The sequence below is a fragment of the Puma concolor genome, chromosome E2, assembly GCF_028749965.1.
Source record: "Puma concolor isolate L17-30 chromosome E2, mPumCon1.1.hap2, whole genome shotgun sequence".
NCBI lineage: Eukaryota > Metazoa > Chordata > Mammalia > Carnivora > Felidae > Puma > Puma concolor.
This window is the reverse complement of record NC_141681.1, coordinates 47,430,341-47,447,714: the sequence shown is the minus strand read 5'-3', so window position 1 is coordinate 47,447,714 and position 17,374 is coordinate 47,430,341. Positions and strand designations below refer to the sequence as shown.

Below are 17,374 nucleotides of genomic sequence, written 5' to 3'. Positions count from 1 at the left end.
GTTTATTTATTTTTGACACAGAGAGAGAGAGAGAGACAGAGCATGAGTGGGGGAGGGGCAGAGAGAGGGAGACACAGAATCCCAAGCAGGCTCCAGGCTCTGAGCTGTCAGCACAGAGCCCGATGCAGGGCTCGAACTCACGGACCACGAGATCATGACCTGAGCCGAAGTCGGATGCTCAACCGACTGAGCCACCCAGGCTCCCCTCAATATCTATTTATTGAGCACATACTATCTGCTAATGTGAGATGGAGATTGGCCACTTATTCTTCGGTACTACAAGTTTATCGAGCATTTATGATGTGCCAGGCACTGTTCTGGGCCCTGGGAATACAGCAGTAAAAGAAAAAGTCCCTGCCCTTGTGAAGTTTATATTCTTGTGTAGTAATTTTTCAATCTTTTCTGACTGCAACTTACAGTAGGGGAACCATTTTACATTAAAACCCAGTACATGTGTTTAAACTGAAATTATATCCACATATACCCAAAACAGAAGTTTCACATACTCACACATGTGCTATGTATTCTGGTATTTTTTGTCCTGTGCTAGTCTAGTTACCTACAAAAGAATTCTGATCTCGATAAGGAGAAAAAATAGTTTCAAACAGAGAGGGAGGCAAACCATAAGAGACTTAAATACAGAGAACAAACTGAAGGTTGATGGTGGAGGGTGAGAGAGAAGGGAAAACGGGTGATGGGCATTGAGGAGGGCACTTCTTGGGATGAGCACAGGGTGTTGTACGTAAGCGATGAATCACGGCAATCCACCCCCCCCAAACCAAGAGCACACTGTATACACTGTATGTTAGCCAACCTGCCAATAAATTATATTTTAAAAAATTATCTTAACTCACTACATTCGTAGTCCTCAATCTCTCAACCTTGGCTGCATGTTAGAATCACCTGGAGGCTTTTCAAAGTCCCCCTGCTCAAACCCCAACCCTAGACCAATTAAATTACAGTCTCTGAGGGTGAATGAACACTGGGCTTTAGTGTATTTTAAAAATATGCTCCCCAGGCATATCAGCGTGGAATTCAGATGAGAGCCTCTGAAATACACGGATTCACAACTCTCTGGTGCATTGGTTCCCACTATTTGAAAAACATTCTTCTATGGCAAAAAGCTGATAACTGCTACAGCTGAGTGATGGGTACCATTTATTAGACCATTCTCTCTATTTTGGTTGCGGTTGAGAAGTTAGTAATAATAATAATTATAAACATGGGTTCATGGGTCGTAGGGGTGGTGGTGGTGGGGAATACCGAGCAGAATGATCAGGGTTGTGAGGTGGGAAAACTAGGCGGCTGCAGTCGCCCAGAGGAGATGCCTAACTCAGCTGATGACGACGTAATCAAGGAAGGCTCCTTGGGGGAAGGGACCTCCACTGAGGCAGGAAAGGTAAGTAGGAGTGGGCTGTATGAATTCCCAGGTGTGTGACCTCAGGCAAGTTATTGAATCCCTATGTGTGGCACAGACTGTGCCTCAGTTCCCCCATATGTAACATGGTGGTTACAGCACACCCTACTTTATGGAGCTCTTGTGAATTTTTAATGCTTTGGCATACATAAAAAACTTAGGACAGTGGTGCCCGGGTGGCTCAGTCAATTAAGCGTCTGACTCTTGATTTTGGCTCAGGTCATGATCTCACCGTTTGTGAGATGGAGTCCCGCATCGGGTTTTGTGCTGACAGCGTGGAGCCTGCTTGGGATTCTCTCTCTCTCTCTCTCTCTCTCTCTCTCTCTCCCCCCCCCCCCACTTACACTGCGCTCTCTCTCTCTTTTAAAAATTTTTAATGTTTTATTTATTCTTGAAAGAGAGAGAGAGAAAGAGCAGGAGCGGGGTTGGGGCAGAGCGAGAGAGGGACACAGAATCGGAAGCAGGTTCCAGGCTCTGAGTTGTCAGCACAGAGCCCAACATGGGGCTGGAACTCACAACCGCGAGATCATGACCTGAGCTGAAGTTGGACGCTTTACCGAATGAGCCACACAGGCACCCCTCTCTCTCTTTCAAAATAAATAAATAAATGCTTTTTCCAAATTAAAAAAAAAATTAGGATAGCCATCTGGTACGAGTGCTCAATAAACATTAGCTGTTCTTAAAGAGGCTTAAAGAGTGCTGAGGTTAACGGCTGCACTTTGGAGCAGTGATTCTCAAAGTGTGGGTCCCAGACCGGTAGCCTCAGCATCTCCTGGGAACTTGTCAGAGACAAGAATTACTGGACTCCATCCCAGAACTACTAAATCAGAGAATCTGGGGCGGAGCCCTCAAATCTGTATTTTAACAAGGCCTCGAGGTGATTCTGAGGCCCTCTTAAGTTGGAGAACCACCTCTGTAGACCCATTTGCCAAATGATCAATTCATCAAATTGTGAAGGCAATGAAAACAAACTTCAGCTAAGTCCTTTGCACGTTCATGGCAATGTCATATTGCACAGGATGGCTTTACCAGCCCTTGAAAGGTTTTCCCCCCCCAAAGTTTTACTGTCCATCTGACATCTATTTCATAATTGCTGTATCATAATCACTTCTATTTCATAAACCATTTTGCCTGGTTTCACACTGTAGATGAAGATTATGCTCAAATATTCAATATTTTAGAAGCAAATGTAGGGGCGCCTGGGTGGCGCAGTCGGTTAAGCGTCCGACTTCAGCCCGGTCACGATCTCGCGGTCCGTGAGTTTGAGCCCCGCGTCAGGCTCTGGGCTGATGGCTCGGAGCCTGGAGCCTGTTTCCGATTCTGTGTCTCCCTCTCTCTCTGCCCCTCCCCCGTTCATGCTCTGTCTCTCTCTGTCCCAAAAATAAATAAAAAAACGTCGAAAAAAAAAATTAAAACCCCAAAGACTGATTCCACCTTAGTTACGATTAAAGAAAGTCCTAGTCACGTGGCACAAAGGTATTTCATGAACCTTGAAGAAAAACTGGCTGTGGACATAAGAGCTTTTGAGAATGCAGAGCAATGGATCCTGCTTTATCCTTTGTTTGAACAGAGAAGAGTTTGGATTAAAGAAATTTACATATGAGTTACCTTCACGAACATTAGCAAATGGGATGCAGGTTCTATGGAAGTTAGATTTATGATTACTTCCATTCTTGTCATGAAGCTTAGTTTCTGGGCAGTCTGTGGTTTCACAATTACCTGCTAAGTATCACAACCACAACCCTGAGACTTGCATATTTTTATAGGAAATGACATTGGGTAGAAAGTTTGCTGTACAGAAGTTTGATGGTCCCTTTAAGGCTGTGAGCTATGTATGTTTCACTAGCTTGCTGTGTCAGCCTTGATCTGGTTAAACCGCCTGAACCAGAAAAAAAGTTGGGGAAACTCTAAGTTAGGAAAGGATCTGTAAGGCCTTCCACCTGGCAGAGTATTTTAGAAGTGAAATTAAGAAGTGATTCTAATAAACGCATTTTTAAATGCCATGTGATTTTCCCCCCCCTCTACAAAACCAAAGTATGGAAATCTACTGCATCTACTTAACTCTGGCAGCTGCTGCAAAATGCCTGTGGAAAAATGTCATGTGGCTAATTGCTCATTTGGGCAAACTGATCTGGGGGCAGGCAGGTTTGGGGGCAGATTTCTTTTGGGGAATTTGGACTGGCTAGAAGAGGTGAAAGTGTAGCAAAGGGGCTAGATTCCAGAAATTCAAGAGCGATTTAGGAAGGTGGGTGGGCAGGGCTTGATAATGGCTGAAAATAAAGGATGGAGGACAATCGGGGCCAGGGCGAGTGGTGAGGCCACCTCTGATAAGGAGGGAGGGCCCTGGAGTTTAACTCAGACAACCCTTCTAGACTGACCCGAAACCCTGGCCTCCTCTTCATCCACTCTCCCACCCGCCCCTCCTCCTCACCATTATTGTGCCCCTCGCAGAGCAATTGCAGAAAACGGAACAGATCTTGGGTGAACTCATCGTCTGCCATGACCTTCTCTCCTGGGTGGAAGAGGGGGGGCAGGGCCCAGAAAGTGTCAGATGTGTCAGGGGAAAGCGCACACATGCACACGGCCCTTGCACACTGCACACGCATGCACAAAGCACGGGTGCGCAGGGAGGAGCAGCCGCCACTTCAAAGACACTGTGAGGGCCACGGGTATCCATGACACCAGGGGGTCCCGATTTCAGAGGCATCAGCAAATGAAGACCTGAAGGGTCCTGAGTCATGAAGCTGGGGCCTCAAGTGTCTTTCTAAATATCTGTGTTCCTCTGACGTCACCACTTGTGTGCCGTCTGGGAATGTCTGCCTATCCAGCAGAAGTTCAGGCAGCTGGTATCTCCCTCAGCCCCCATCCAGGGCCACGGAGGGCGGAGTTAATGGATTAAGGGGATTGGAGTCAATTTCGCGCAAAGGCTCTGAGCAGGAGGGGATTGGGCAGGGAGTGGGATCCAAAGCCAGCCAATTGGCTCAGATGCCTTGAAATCAGCCAATCCAGGAGATGCGGGGGAGGGGCGTGTAAACATGGGCCAATCAGAATGGGCATCTGAAAGAAGCCAGTCACCGTGGGCTCTAAAGGAGGGAAGAGAGAAAGGGAGGCTAGACAGGGATGGGCCAACCAGAGCAGGCGCAGAGGAGGCACGCACACCAATCCGAGTGGATGCTGGGGACAACCAATCCGGTTGGCGTATGGGAACCGCAGACTTGACCAATCTGGGGTCGCGGGCGCAGAGAGCGGGGTAGGTGGGAGTGGGGATTACCCCACCCCGGGACTGCGAATCTGGGTCTGGAAGTCTGAGAACATCCAGCTGGAAAGGGATCTTTCCCATCTTCTCTAGCTTCTATTTTACACATGGGGAAACTGAGGCTTATAGAAGGGAAGAGACTTGTTCTTAGTCTCGGGTATTGTTAGTGGCTAATCTGGGACCCGAATCTTGGTCTCTGGACCCCTGATCTCAAGACTTAATGCCGGCGGGATAAATCGCTGAAGGGTTCCTCCCTCCCTGGATGTCCCAGATCCTCAGCCCCCAGGTGGAGGGGGGCGGTTGGGGGTTAGAAGGGAGGGGTGCAGCAGCACAGCAAGGGGAATGGGCTGGGGGAATTACCGTTCTGGCGGTTGATGACTGGGGCAGCCAACAGGATGGGAGGAGGAAGCAGGAAAAAAGAGGGAAAAAAAGAGACAGGAAGGAGACAGAGACAAACACAGAAAAACAGTGACACAGTCAGAGATGAAGAAGACATCGACACGAAGAGAGGAACAACCACAGAGAATCAGACCGATAAGGAGACAGATGGAACCAAGGAAGAGTAGGAAATGAGGGTAAAAGCGGAGGGAGAGAAAGAAGAGGGAAGAGAAAAACAGGTGTACAAGTAGAGGTGGAGGGGCAGGAGGCGAGGATCAGGGCAGAAAAGTTAGACACGTCACAACACGGCAAAGAGGAGACTCGATTAACCCGGATTAGGGACATTAATGAGAACAGCAACCAGGGTGGGAGACTTGGGGCACGTGAAGGGCGGGGGTCGGTGTGGTGATGGGTGAGAGAACACAGGACAGAAGGACAGCCAAGGGTGGGGACCCCGAGGAGGGAGACCCGGGAGGAATGTGGGGGCAGGACTGGGGACCACTGCACAGGAGGTGGGAGGTGGGGTGGGGGTGGAGCTTGGGGATGGTTGTGGAGCGGAGGAGTCTTGGAGGAAGGGAGCTTTGGGCAATGTGGGCGAGGGGGTGATCCCGAAGGAAGAGGATGTCCCAGGAGAGGGAAGCCCAAGAGAGGGCCTCACCGGTTCCATCCTCGTTCACCATGCCCAGACCCTCTGCCTTGTTCTGTCTCTCGAAGGCGTTGAGATCCAGGACGCTGTGCGAGGGGCGGGGGAGGTGGAAGGAAAGATGGGGAAGATGGGCTGAGGCCTCTGCCCTCTTTCAGAGCCCTGCAACGCCCCCACCCCCTCCCCACCCTGCCGTTAGCGAGTCGAGTCGAGGGCCACAGTAAACCAGGAATGAGCTGAAATCATCGAGAGGAAGCAGAAACAGAACTGGAAGAAGCCATGTGGCCGCAGCTCACAAGTAAGGTGGGGCCAGGATGAAATATGCACAAGTTGAAATCGGGAGGAAACAGAAGCCCTCAATTAGCAAAGCTGGTGGGGGAGGGGAGGAGTCAGTTGCCAGAAGAGAACAAAGGCAGAGGTAGTAGTCAAGTTAATAGGGGTCATCAGAGAGAGCCCCAGTTCCCTGCTGCTTCAGTGCCCCTTGAATTCTCCACAAGCTTTCGGCTTCAGCTGTTCATTCATTTTTTTTTTTTTTTGAAGTTTACTTATTTATTTTGAGAGAGAGACACAGCATGAGGAGGGGAGAGGCAGAGAGAGAGGGAGAGAAAGAATCCCCAGCAGGCTCTGCACTGTCAACCCGATGCGGGCCTCGAACCTAGCAACCGTGAGATCATGACTTGAGCTGAAACCAAGAGTCATGAAACCAAGATCATGACCCACACTGAAGTTGGATGCTTAACCGACTGAGCCACCCAGGAGCCCCTCCAACTGGTCATTCTTAAAGCCTCTCACTATTGTTATGATAATCAGCTCCCTGGTATTTGAGCTAGTTTGAGTGGGCCTCTGTTCCTGGCGGTGGTACCGAGTGGGGGCACAGCAACCGCAAAGAGCGTGACTGAAAGATGTCCCCTAGACCCTACCTGCATGTTTGCATCAGCGCCTGGATACTCTGGAAGAAGCCAACTTCCTTCTTGTCCTTCAGATAATCCAGCATTTTCTACAGAAGGGGTGGGCGGGGAGGAGGAGCTGGGAGTCACACAGGAACCTCCCACCCCTCTTAGCCCTCTTCCCAAGTCCCTTCTCCTGTTACCTGTTGCACATCAGCATTGCCTCCATTTAGGATGGAGATGCCCAGCTTCAGGGTGGAGGACACCATGGCGCCCGTCTCTCCTGCGGGGGGGACGGAGGGTCGCATAAGAGGGTCCGCTCAGTTTGAGAGCACTGTTCTCCACCCACCAGAAAACAGCCATCCCAGGGTACGTGGGAGAAGTGGGGGGGGGGAGTAGCATGCCAGGGCGAGGGACGGGTGAGACATCGCGAGGCAAGTGGAATGTGTGAGCGCTGGCGTGCAAAGCACAGGCATGCGGGGTGGGCGAGGGTGCCCCAGGGTCCCCGGGGAGTGGGGACAGGATGCGTGTGCTCGGGAGGAGGGCCTGCACGAGGGCACCTTTGCAGGCACTGATCATCTGGAGCACCATCTCCGCGGCTCCCCGGTTGTGCAGCCGCGCCTGCTGGTACAGGAGCCTCTGCTTCTCCATCTCTTTCTCCTGCGGCAGAGCCAGGCCCGCGGCGCCTAGTGAGTCCAGGCTCACCAGCCAGCCTTTCCCCCTCACAGCCTCATCCTTCACCCTGACCCTCCCTGCTCCAACCACACCTAATTTCTTTTTTTTTTTTTTTTTAATTTTTAAAACGTTTGTTAAAATGTGAGAGAGAGAGCGCATGCGCAAGCTGGGGAAGGGCAGAAAGGGAGACAGAGGATCTGGAGCAGGCTCCAAGCTGCCAGCAGAGAGCCCGAGGTGGGGGCTCGAACTCACAGAACCGCGAGATCATGACCTGAGCTGAAGTCAGACACTTAACCGACTGAGCCACCCAGGCATCCCCACACCTCATTTCTTTAATTGTGAACTCCCTCTATCCCCTGGGACTGAAGTCCACGATTCGTCTCTTGTGCTCAGTGCGGGGCCAGACACGGAGCAATCTTAACCTGGACCCACACGTGGACCCCCAAGGGGGCCCTGAACAGGGGAAAAATTATATTTTTGTGTTTACTGCCCTCTGACTGAAACGGAGCATTTCCTTCCATTATAAATCATAGCAATATTAGAACCCCTGGTTTTGTCACCAAGAAGAACCACAGATGTTTCCATGCCGCGTTATTTTTGCAGCCATCTTAAAACACTGCTTATGTTCATTACTCATCAGTTACTGTAGCTACTGGCCCCACTGTGAAATCGTGTCATTTGAAGGATGCCTAACCCTAACCCTAAAGGCAGTTATGACTGTCTTACAATTTTTGAAACAATATTTTGATGGTTCTTTCAATATGCTTGTTTCCTCTGCTATGAATTCATTTTATACATTTAAAAACATACTTCTAAGAGAGGCTTCACCAGATGCCAAAAGGGACCCTGGCAGAAAAACAGTTAAGAAACTCGGGGAAATGCTTACTGACTGCCTTAATGATGAATGGATGGGTCAGCTGCGTGTTTACCAGCTCTTTCTCACTGCCTGGCCTTTGCACATGCTGTTCCCCTGATCTGAAACACCTTTCTCCTTTTCTTCATCTGGCACACTCCTTTTATCCTCCTGCTCAGACATCCTCTCCTCCGAGAAGCCCTCCCTGACACCCTTCCCCCACAGGGTGGGTCAGGCACCTTGCTTGGGCTTCCACAGTCCCCTAAACTCCCCCCCCCCCCATGTCTCCCTGAGCTTCTTTGGATTCCCCGACCCTGACCCCTCTGCCTGGAGCTTCCCTCATCACCACCATGAATATTGTTGCTGTCTGCTCGATGTATCTGTCTTGCCAGTAAACTGAGTCATTGCCGTGTCCCCAACATCACCTAGCACAGGGCTGGGCCCAGAGCACTACTCTGTGAACACAGGCTGAATGAATGAGGAATGACCGAAGGCAGGGTCCCTTATCCCTTTTCTCAGGGACCTCCTGATCCCACCTACCTCAAAGGAAACCTCAACTTCCTCTTCTTCGGCTTCGCCGTTCTCCCCTCCCTCCTCCAAGTGGCAGCTCTGGGGATGGGGCATCAGTTAGGGATGGCGGTGAACAGGGCAGACACCCCAGTTCACCCCCAGCCCTGTCAGTGGACAGGCACTGCAGCTGGGGAGAAGGGAGCCTGGCCTGGGGGATGGGGGCAGGGCCTCACCTTTGCCATGATGTCGGCATACGCCATATACAGGTAATCCTCGTCCAGTTTGCTGAGGAAGTAAGGGAGGAGAGAGTCAGGACCTGGTGGAGAGGGCCCCCATCTCATAACAGCTTCCGGTTTTCCTTTGGAGAGCCACGCTCAGGCTGTGTGGTTTGGGTGGGAGAGACTGTCCACGGCCAGAGTGGGCGTGTGACTGAGGATGAGCCAGTTGGCATTTTCGATCTGCTTGGCCACCGTAATAAATAGATACGAGATGGTTATGGGATTCGTGCTGGTCCACTGCAACTCGTTCTGGGAGTGTTGCTGGAACTATTGGTAGATGTGCTCCCTTTCCACTGGGGTTGCCAAAATGATGTGATGGACACCTGGAGCTTCTAGGGCCATTTTGCCACCTGTTGGTTCATTTGACCACTATGACCTTCTTGGGTCTCCTCAGCAAAAATAATAATAATAATAATAATAGTAGTAGTAGTAACGGCCCACACCCATTGAATATTTACTCTAAGTTAGTCCCTGTTCTAAGTGCTTTATATATGTATTAACAAATTAATCCTCACAATAATCCTATTAGGTAGATACTACTAGCCTCATTTTACAGATGCACAAAGATCCTTCTTGGCCAAGCCACACAGCTTGTACCGCGATTCAACCCTGGATAATATAACTCCAGAGTCATGGCTTTCCAAAGGATGGAAAACAGGACGCTCAGTGTCCCAGTGTCCCGTGTAGCTGGTGGTGGCCTGATGTCAGAATTCTGGCAGATGAGAGATGTACAGAAGCCCACCAAGGAGAGCGCCTTTTCTTGGATAAAAAAGGTCTTGATTTTGCTCAGAGGGAAAAAAAGGCTCTCTCTTTCTCTCTGCCTGGCATGTGGTCGTGTCTGGAAGTTCAGCGATCCATCTTCTGACCACAAGACAAAAGGTCAGAATGGCAGGGCGGAAAGCCCGAACAGAGCCCGGGTCCCCATCTGCCATCGTGCCGCCGCCCAGCCCTGGACTTTCTCCCTCCTGACTTCGTGGATGTGTGAAACATAAATCCCTATGCCTCTATTTCCTTATCCACAAAAAGGAGCTGACGGTGGTATCCGTCTCGTAGTGCGAAGATTAAGTGAGAGAGTAGATACGTCAGGGGCCCAGCACGGGGCCGAACACATAATAAGCACTTGATAAATGTTGCCTGTTACTGCTGTTCCCAGCAGCACCCTTGTTTTAGTCCCAAGACTGTCATTAGCCTGTACAAAGCTTTTGTGTGCATCAGAAAAAGCCCTCTTCTCCTTTTTTTCATCTATGGGAAATTTGTTATGACGTGCTGATTTCTTTCTCGTAACTTACTGATTTTGTCTGAGCAAGACACTTTCATCCAGACAAGCCTACACCGATATTGCCTAGGATGTGAACTCTTCAGAAGCGATGCCCTCGTGAAGTGCTCAGCCTGCAAAATGGTCCATGGTGGCCCTGCCTGTCCTCGTAAAGTGACATGGAAGGATGGGCTGTGGGGCTCCCCTAGGACACACAGGGTCTGCCTCGAGGAGCAGGGCGGTTGCTAGGGGCGGGGAGGAAGAGATTCCTTCCCCAGGACCGAGGTGGGGGCGGTCCTCACCTCTTTTCAGTCAGGGCAGTGCGGCTGAAGTGTAGGACCAGCTGGTGCAGGGGGTCAGGCTTCTTCTCTTCCACTTCCTCCTCCTCCTCCTCCTGCGCCCCAGCTTTCTAGGGGAGGGGTGGGGCTTGGGAAAGGGGGTTCTAGAGTCCCCACTTGTTTCCCCCCACCACCACACACACACAACCCCGCTGTGGCTGGATTTTCTCTCTTTCCCCACATGCTGCACCCAAGCCAGGGGCTGCCACTCCCCATACCCCTCAAGGTGAAGGGCGACCCCCGGAAATGTGCAGCCAGCAGCCTTGACCCCCAGCCCTATCCAGCCCTGCCCCTATACTCCCAGGCAGGCCCCAGCTCACTGAAAGGTCATCTATCATGCGGTCTTCAAAACTGTGGTCTTCGGTCAGGATCCATGCGGCCTTGTAGCTCTCCAGGAACATGTTACATGCACGGTGTCTGGGGGGGGGGGGGGGGGGGGGGGGAGGGGAGGAGGTGTGTGGCATCACTGAGACCATCCCCGCTCCACGCCTTCTCTGTCCTTCCACACATCTACCTTCCCAACCATTCCCCAACGCCCCATCGAGTCGGCATTCTGTCCGCCCGCCTCCTCAGCCAGCCCTTCTCCACCGCCCCTCAAGCTTCCTTCTACCCTGGGGGTCTTACGTGGGCAGGTTGTACAGGGGGGTCATGCGGAAACAGGCAACGACCGCCCTCCGGCGCTGCTTGGACAAGAGCTTGTGCCACACGGCCTTCTTGGATTTGTAAGGGTGCTCGATCTGGGGGGGCGGGGGGGGGGGGCGCGGGCGGCAATCTGTCATGTCCCCGCCTCTACCCCGATCTGATTCCTACCCCAGACCCCCTGGGTGAAACTGCCCATCTATGCCCAGGCCCAAATTCAGGCCCAACTCACAGGGCTGTAGGAACTCCCCGGCCGTACCAAGAGAGTCAAGGTTCGAACCTGGGCTTTGCTTCCAGACCGAAATGTCTGTCCTAAGCCCGCCCACAGGCCCAGGGTCACTACCCAGGCCCGTCACCATCCAGAGACCCACCCACGGTCCTGCCCAGAGTCAAGGCGTCTTCACCAGGCCCCACTCTAGACCCCGAATTCTGACCCTGACCCCGCCCCTAGGCCCGAGATCTAAGCACCAGGTCCTTCCCCTGGGGTTCCCAAATTCCCTTCTAAAGCCTCGCGTTTAACTCCAGGCTCCGCCCAGAGGCCCAAGGTTCACCCTCAGACCCCGCCCACAGATTCAAGGCCCGCCCCTTGCCCCGCCCCTTGCCCCCAGCTCCCCGCCCCCTCCCAAGACCCTTCCAGCCCAGCCACCTGCTCCAGATGGTAGAGCACCGCAGACACCTCCTGGACCCTGCGCACGATCTTCTCGGGGTCGTCGGCGTCCTCCTCACGGCCCGGGAGGCCCCGGTACAGGGCCATCTGCCAGCGCAAAGAAGGGGAGCCTTCCACCTGACGGGAGGGAAGAACGGCGGCCGGCGTGAGGGTCCCTCCCCCTGCTGGCTCCCGGGTCCCCAGCCGGGCTCCTCTGAGGGCCCCTCCGCTCGCTCGAGGTGGGCTTCTCTGGCTGCCCCGCCCCCCTTTCGGTGCCGTGACCATTCATTCTGACCATTCATACGGTGGGTGAGTACAGGTTAAGGTCCTTCTCACCCTGCCTGGTACAGAGTAAGTATACTTGGTTATTATTGTTGCTACTGTCCTAACGTGCCCCTTGTGGTTGCAGATTAAGGAGGGTACCTTTCCCTGAAGGTGAAGGTTGTTCTGCAGATATTCCCGGACCTCCTCATCTGTGTCTTTCTGGGGAGACATGGCCAGACTGGGTCACTCTGATGGCCCAGCATCCTCCTTAACCCACATCCCTTTCCCTTCCAGGCCCATCATCCCAGCAGCTGGCGAGAGGCTTGTGGGGAGGGGGGCATCTGGGAGAAACTGAAAGGGTCCGATGATCAGGAATTGTCAGAAGGGAGTCCTAGAGGCCACAGATGCACGTTGAAGAGACAGTAAGGATTAGAAGGGCCTTGTGGGGATGCGAGTGGAGGTAGGGAGTGATGAGAGAATGCCCTCAAAGGTCAAATGAGGCCACCGAGGGATTATTGGAGGTCAGAGGAGGGTCAAAGTGGGGCTGCGAGATGGGCAGGGAGTTTTTGAAGATCAAAGGAGGTGGGGGGGGGAGTATAAGGGAGACAACAAGATCAGCAGAGGTCATGAGGGATCAGGCAGATCAACCAAGTCACCAGCAGGGTTTTCATGGAGGCCAAAGAAGGGTCAGCGGGGGGGATTCCCAGAGAAGAGGGGCCCTCAAAGACCAAGTTGAGGGGTCAGAGGGGCCCTGGAGGGCTCCGTGGGTTCTTGGCAAGACTCAGCAGGTCCTAGGAGGAGATTGAGGTCCTGAAGGGAGGAGACTTTAGGGCTCCAGGAAAGAGGGTGTTTGTGATACCAGGGGGAGTCAGGGGTCTTCGAGGCCCCAGAGGAGTTAATAGGTTGTCAGGGTGTTTAGCAGAGTCCTGGGGAGACTCAAGGGGTCTTGGGCAGGGTCCTGGAAGGACTTCTCAGGATCCCTGAGGCTGGTAAGGATGGGGGATGCTATTCCATACTAAGGGTACATGGGATCCTGAGAGTCCTCCTTGGAGCCTCAGGGGGTTCAGAGAGTGGGATCAGTTGATCTCAGGAATCCTGATACATCACAGGTTTGGGTGTGGTTCTGGGGAAGGAGCCATTAGGATCCTGGGGGATACTTAAGATCAGAGTGCTCACTGGAACCCTGAGAGTCAACAGAGCCCAGAGGGCAGGGTCAGCAGGGTCCTGAGGGAAAGAGCTGGTGAGCTGGAGAGCTCAGTGTGGACCCAGAGGTTCAGGGGAGGGCCGGTGGGATCATGGAGGACTCAATGGGTCCCAATGGGAGGTCCTGGTGGAGGACTCAGAGGCGTCTCAGGGGGGCTCATGGTGTCTCTGGTGGGGCCTTCAGGGTCCTAACGGGTTAGGCATGGTTCTGGGGGAGGGTGTTCAGGAGGGTCCTTGAAGGCTCAATATGGTCCTTGGATCCCAGGGGTCTTAATGATATTCCTGGGTTTCGATGGGGTTCCAATTAGGATCCTTAGGTCCCAGGGCTTTGCCCAATATCCTAAGGTATTGGGCAGAGCCCTGGATTCTCAGCAACCTAGGGGAAGGTTCAGGGCATCCCAGGGGATCCCATGAGTCCTCAGTGTCCTGGAGAAAGATTCATTAGGGTCCCAAGAGAGGACTCCCAATGGGATCCTGGGGGTTCAGTAGGGTCCTGGGGGCTTGGTGGGGTGCTGAGCAGGGTGCTGGCAGGTTCCCATAATGGGGCTGTGCAGGCACCAGGGCGTAGCGGTTCTTGGCCTGCACGATGAGCTCCTGGTCAGTGGGCGCACACATGTTCAGGCCGATGGGCAGCATCTTCTTGAGTGTGGCCACAATCAGTGACGTCTGCACAGAGTACCGGTCCCCTCGGCGCTTCTTCTTCGTGCGTTCCTGGTCCGAGCCACCTGACTGTGGGGACATGGGGCTCAGCACCAGCCCGACTAGCAGCCCGGCCCCAGGCCCCAGGCCCCAGGCCTCAGCCCCAACCTGTGCCATTGTCCACGGCCTGGGCTCCAGCCCGCAGCCTAGGTGCCGGGCATCCCCTCCCCCATCTGAGAGCCCGCATCCATTTCCACCCCAGACCTTGCTGATCTTTCACTTCAGGCCCCCAGCCCTCACCCCAGACCCTCCCAGACCGAGCCTCTGTCCCCAGTTCCCAATCTCTATCCCAAATTCCAGATTTCCCCAAATTCTGGGCCTTTCCCAACCTCTGGCAGTCTTCTCCCAGAATCCCCTAACAACTTTCAGTACGGCACCTCCCCTCCCCCACAACATGCGCAACCCTACACTTGATATCCCAAGAGTGAGGTCCCCAGAATGAAATAAAGATGCAGAACCGTAAAGAGTCTCAAGAGACAAAACAAGTTGGGAGAAAAAGAGAGACACTGAGAGACTCAGGCAGACAAGGAGACAGGAAGACAGAAGATGTAAGAGAGATCCAGAGAGGTCTGGAAGCAGAAACACGGGGCACAGAGTCCCACAGCCGTGTTCTGGAGCCTTGGGTGCGGACCCAGGGCCAGGGCCACCCCAGTCATGCCAACGAGAAGCCCCAGTGACAAGCTTCGGCCGGAGCCACATTCACTCCGGCTCGCAATACGGAGCACGGCCTGTGTGTGAGGCAGACACTGCTGAGACCACATGCAGAGCCCCGGGGCCCCGGGGGCCACCGGCCAGATGCCGTCCGAGGCTCAGAAAATAAGCCACGTGACTAAGGTCGCACAGCCAACTGCCAAGGGTCAGGATTTGAACCCAAGTCTGCCTGGTTCCGGAGCCCAAGCCTTAAGCCCAACCATGCGCGTGCCTTTCCCACCCCATTCCCATTCCCCGTGACCTCAGACCACAATGCTTCGCTGCTTTGAGGAAAGCTGAGAGATTTTTTTTTTTTAACAGAAGTTAAAAAAAAAAAGTTAAATTGGCAAAAGCTGAGCGTTGGGAAGGGAATGTGTAGTTGGGAGTGGGGATGGGGGAGAGAAGAAGGATGGGGGCTGAGAGCCAAGGGCGAGGGGCGGGGAACAGGGGCAGGAATTTTCTGGAGGGGATGCAGAAGCCAGGGTGTGGGGGAGAAGAGGGAATTAAGCCAAGAGGCATGCGGAAGGTCCCAGACGTGGGGCTGACCTGTACATCTCCCGCCTGCTTCGTCAGGGTGCAGACAAAGACAAGAAGGGTTACCCCGGCCCCTCAGAGAACCCTAGGCCCAACTTCAAGTGGGCCCCACCCCAGCCCCCTTGCCCCAGCCCGACACACAGCCCCTAGCTGGGCATTTCCGGACCCTGAGTGGAAATGGGCGGGTGGGTTTGGTCTTTAGGCCCCTGAAGAGGGCAGTGCTGAGAAGTTAAGGGTAGAGGAGAGGGGGCATATGGGATAATGAGGAGATGGGAGAGGAAGATATTGGGGTGAGGGAAGGAATGGAGGAGGGGAAAGTGGGAGGAGAGGGGAGGAAGGAGGAGAGAAAGGATGAGATGGGGAGGAGGCAGAGGAGGGAGATGGAGAGGAAGGAGGAGAGGAGAGAGATAGGAGTAGGGTGATGGGGAGGAGAGGTGGGGGGAGGGTGATGGGGAGGGAGAGGAAGGGCATGGGGAAGAGGGAGAGGGAAGGGATGGGGAGGAGGGAGAGGAGAGATAGGGAGGAGTGGGATGGGAGGAGGGGGATGGGAGGAGGGGGATGCAGAGGGAGAGGAAGGGCATGGGGAAGAGGGAGAGGAGAGATAGGGAGGAGGGGGATAGGAGGAGGGGGATAGGGAGTGAGATGAGGAGGAGGGAGATGGGGAGGAGGGAGGAGATGGAGGAAGAAGAGAGAAATGGGGGGAAGGGAAAAGACAGAGGAGGAGGGAGGAGATGAGGCGGGGGAGATGGGGTGCTGTGGTGGCTGCGGGAACGTGGCCAGGGCAGGGAAGGCTAGCTGGTGAAGAGGTCAGGTGGGAAGGCCTGGAGGGTGCTCCCGCCCTCCCTGCTACGTGCTCTCAGAGCAAAGCACCCACCTTGGCCATTTTGCTCTTGTTGTCAGCGGTCAGAAATGACATGTTGTTGATCTCATTCTGGACCACAAAGTTCTGCTCCTCACGCTTAAAGTTCTGGTGGGGGAGGCAGTGTCAGGATCAGACGGGGCAGTGAGGGTCATGGGAAGGAGGGCCAGGGCGGACGGGGACTCACGTGGGACTTGGACCAGTAGATGAAGATCTCGCCCACCATCCTGAACAGCTCCTCGGCGCTGGGGTTGGGCTCCGTCAGCCAGTGCGCCCTGGGTGGGCAGGGAAGGGGCCGGTGAGGGATGGGGGCAGGGACCCCCAGGAGAGGACGCCCCACAGAGAGCTCTCAGGGGAGGGGATGGGGGGGACCTGGAGATTCCAACGGGAGGGATGGGATGGAGTTTTCTAGGGTAAGCTGGCCATTCAGATGATCTAAACATCTTACCCATTCCTTTAAAAAAAGGAAGTCCTTTTTTCTATCTCTAACCTTTTTATTGAAGTATAACATAAAGTGTCAGCTTGATGGTTATCACAAAGTGAACACACTGTTGTAACCACCACCCAAGTCAAAAAATAGGGGCGCCTGGGTGGCTCAGTCAGTTAAGCGTCCGACTTCAGCTGGGGTCATGATCTTGCAGTTTGTGAGATCGAGCTCCAAGTCGGGCTCTGTGCTGACAGCTCGGAGCCTGGAGCCTGCTTCGCATTCTGTGTCTCCCTCTCTCTCTCTCTGCCCCTCCCCTGCTTGTGCTCTCTCTCAAAAATAATAAACACTAAAAAAAATATACGGGAATGCAAGCTGGTACAGCTACTCTGGAAAACACTATGGAGGTTCCTCAAAAAACTAAAAAGAGAACTACCCTTGACCCCGCAATGGCACTACTAGGCATTTATCCACGGGATACAGGTGTGCTGTTTCAAAGGGACACGTGCACCCCCATGTTTATAGCAGCACTATCGACAGTAGCCAAAGTATGGAAAGAGCCCAAATGTCCATCAACTGATGAATGGATAAAGAAGATGTGGTATATATATATATATATATATATATATATATATATATATATACATACAATGGAGTATTACTTGGCAATCAAAAAGAATGAAATCTTGCCATTTGCAACGACGTAGATGGAACTGGAGGGTACTATTCTAAGTGAAATTAGTCAGAGAAAGACAAAAATCATATGACTTCACTCCTATGACGACTTTAAGAGACAAAACAGATGAACATAAGGGAAGGGAAACAAAAATAATATAAAAACAGGGAGGGGGACAAAACAGAAGAGACTCATAAATATGGAGAACAAACTGAGGGTTGCTGGAGGGGGTGTGGGAAGGGGGATGGGC

The 17,374-nt window shown here is 53.2% G+C and overlaps 1 protein-coding gene across 4 annotated transcripts in view; it reads right to left on the bottom strand.

The window, feature by feature from the left end:
* RYR1 (ryanodine receptor 1) overlaps window positions 1–17,374 on the bottom strand; it is a 117,391-nt gene that overhangs the window by 34,112 nt on the left and 65,905 nt on the right. The window contains exons 68-84 of one of the 4 annotated variants that reach the window (XM_086689675.1): window positions 16,212–16,299; window positions 16,040–16,132; window positions 15,178–15,192; window positions 13,801–13,971; window positions 12,199–12,258; window positions 11,776–11,913; window positions 11,115–11,227; window positions 10,811–10,907; window positions 10,455–10,561; window positions 8,853–8,904; window positions 8,650–8,718; window positions 7,142–7,241; window positions 6,785–6,864; window positions 6,615–6,691; window positions 5,710–5,783; window positions 5,034–5,051; window positions 3,849–3,929 (exon numbers count right to left, since the gene is read on the bottom strand). In XM_086689675.1, coding sequence (XP_086545801.1) covers window positions 3,849–3,929; window positions 5,034–5,051; window positions 5,710–5,783; window positions 6,615–6,691; window positions 6,785–6,864; window positions 7,142–7,241; window positions 8,650–8,718; window positions 8,853–8,904; window positions 10,455–10,561; window positions 10,811–10,907; window positions 11,115–11,227; window positions 11,776–11,913; window positions 12,199–12,258; window positions 13,801–13,971; window positions 15,178–15,192; window positions 16,040–16,132; window positions 16,212–16,299 — 1,433 coding nt within the window. The remainder of the gene's footprint in view (window positions 1–3,848; window positions 3,930–5,033; window positions 5,052–5,709; window positions 5,784–6,614; window positions 6,692–6,784; window positions 6,865–7,141; window positions 7,242–8,649; window positions 8,719–8,852; window positions 8,905–10,454; window positions 10,562–10,810; window positions 10,908–11,114; window positions 11,228–11,775; window positions 11,914–12,198; window positions 12,259–13,800; window positions 13,972–15,177; window positions 15,193–16,039; window positions 16,133–16,211; window positions 16,300–17,374) is intronic. The other 3 variants (XM_086689677.1, XM_086689676.1, XM_086689678.1) reach the window with 3 other exon arrangements.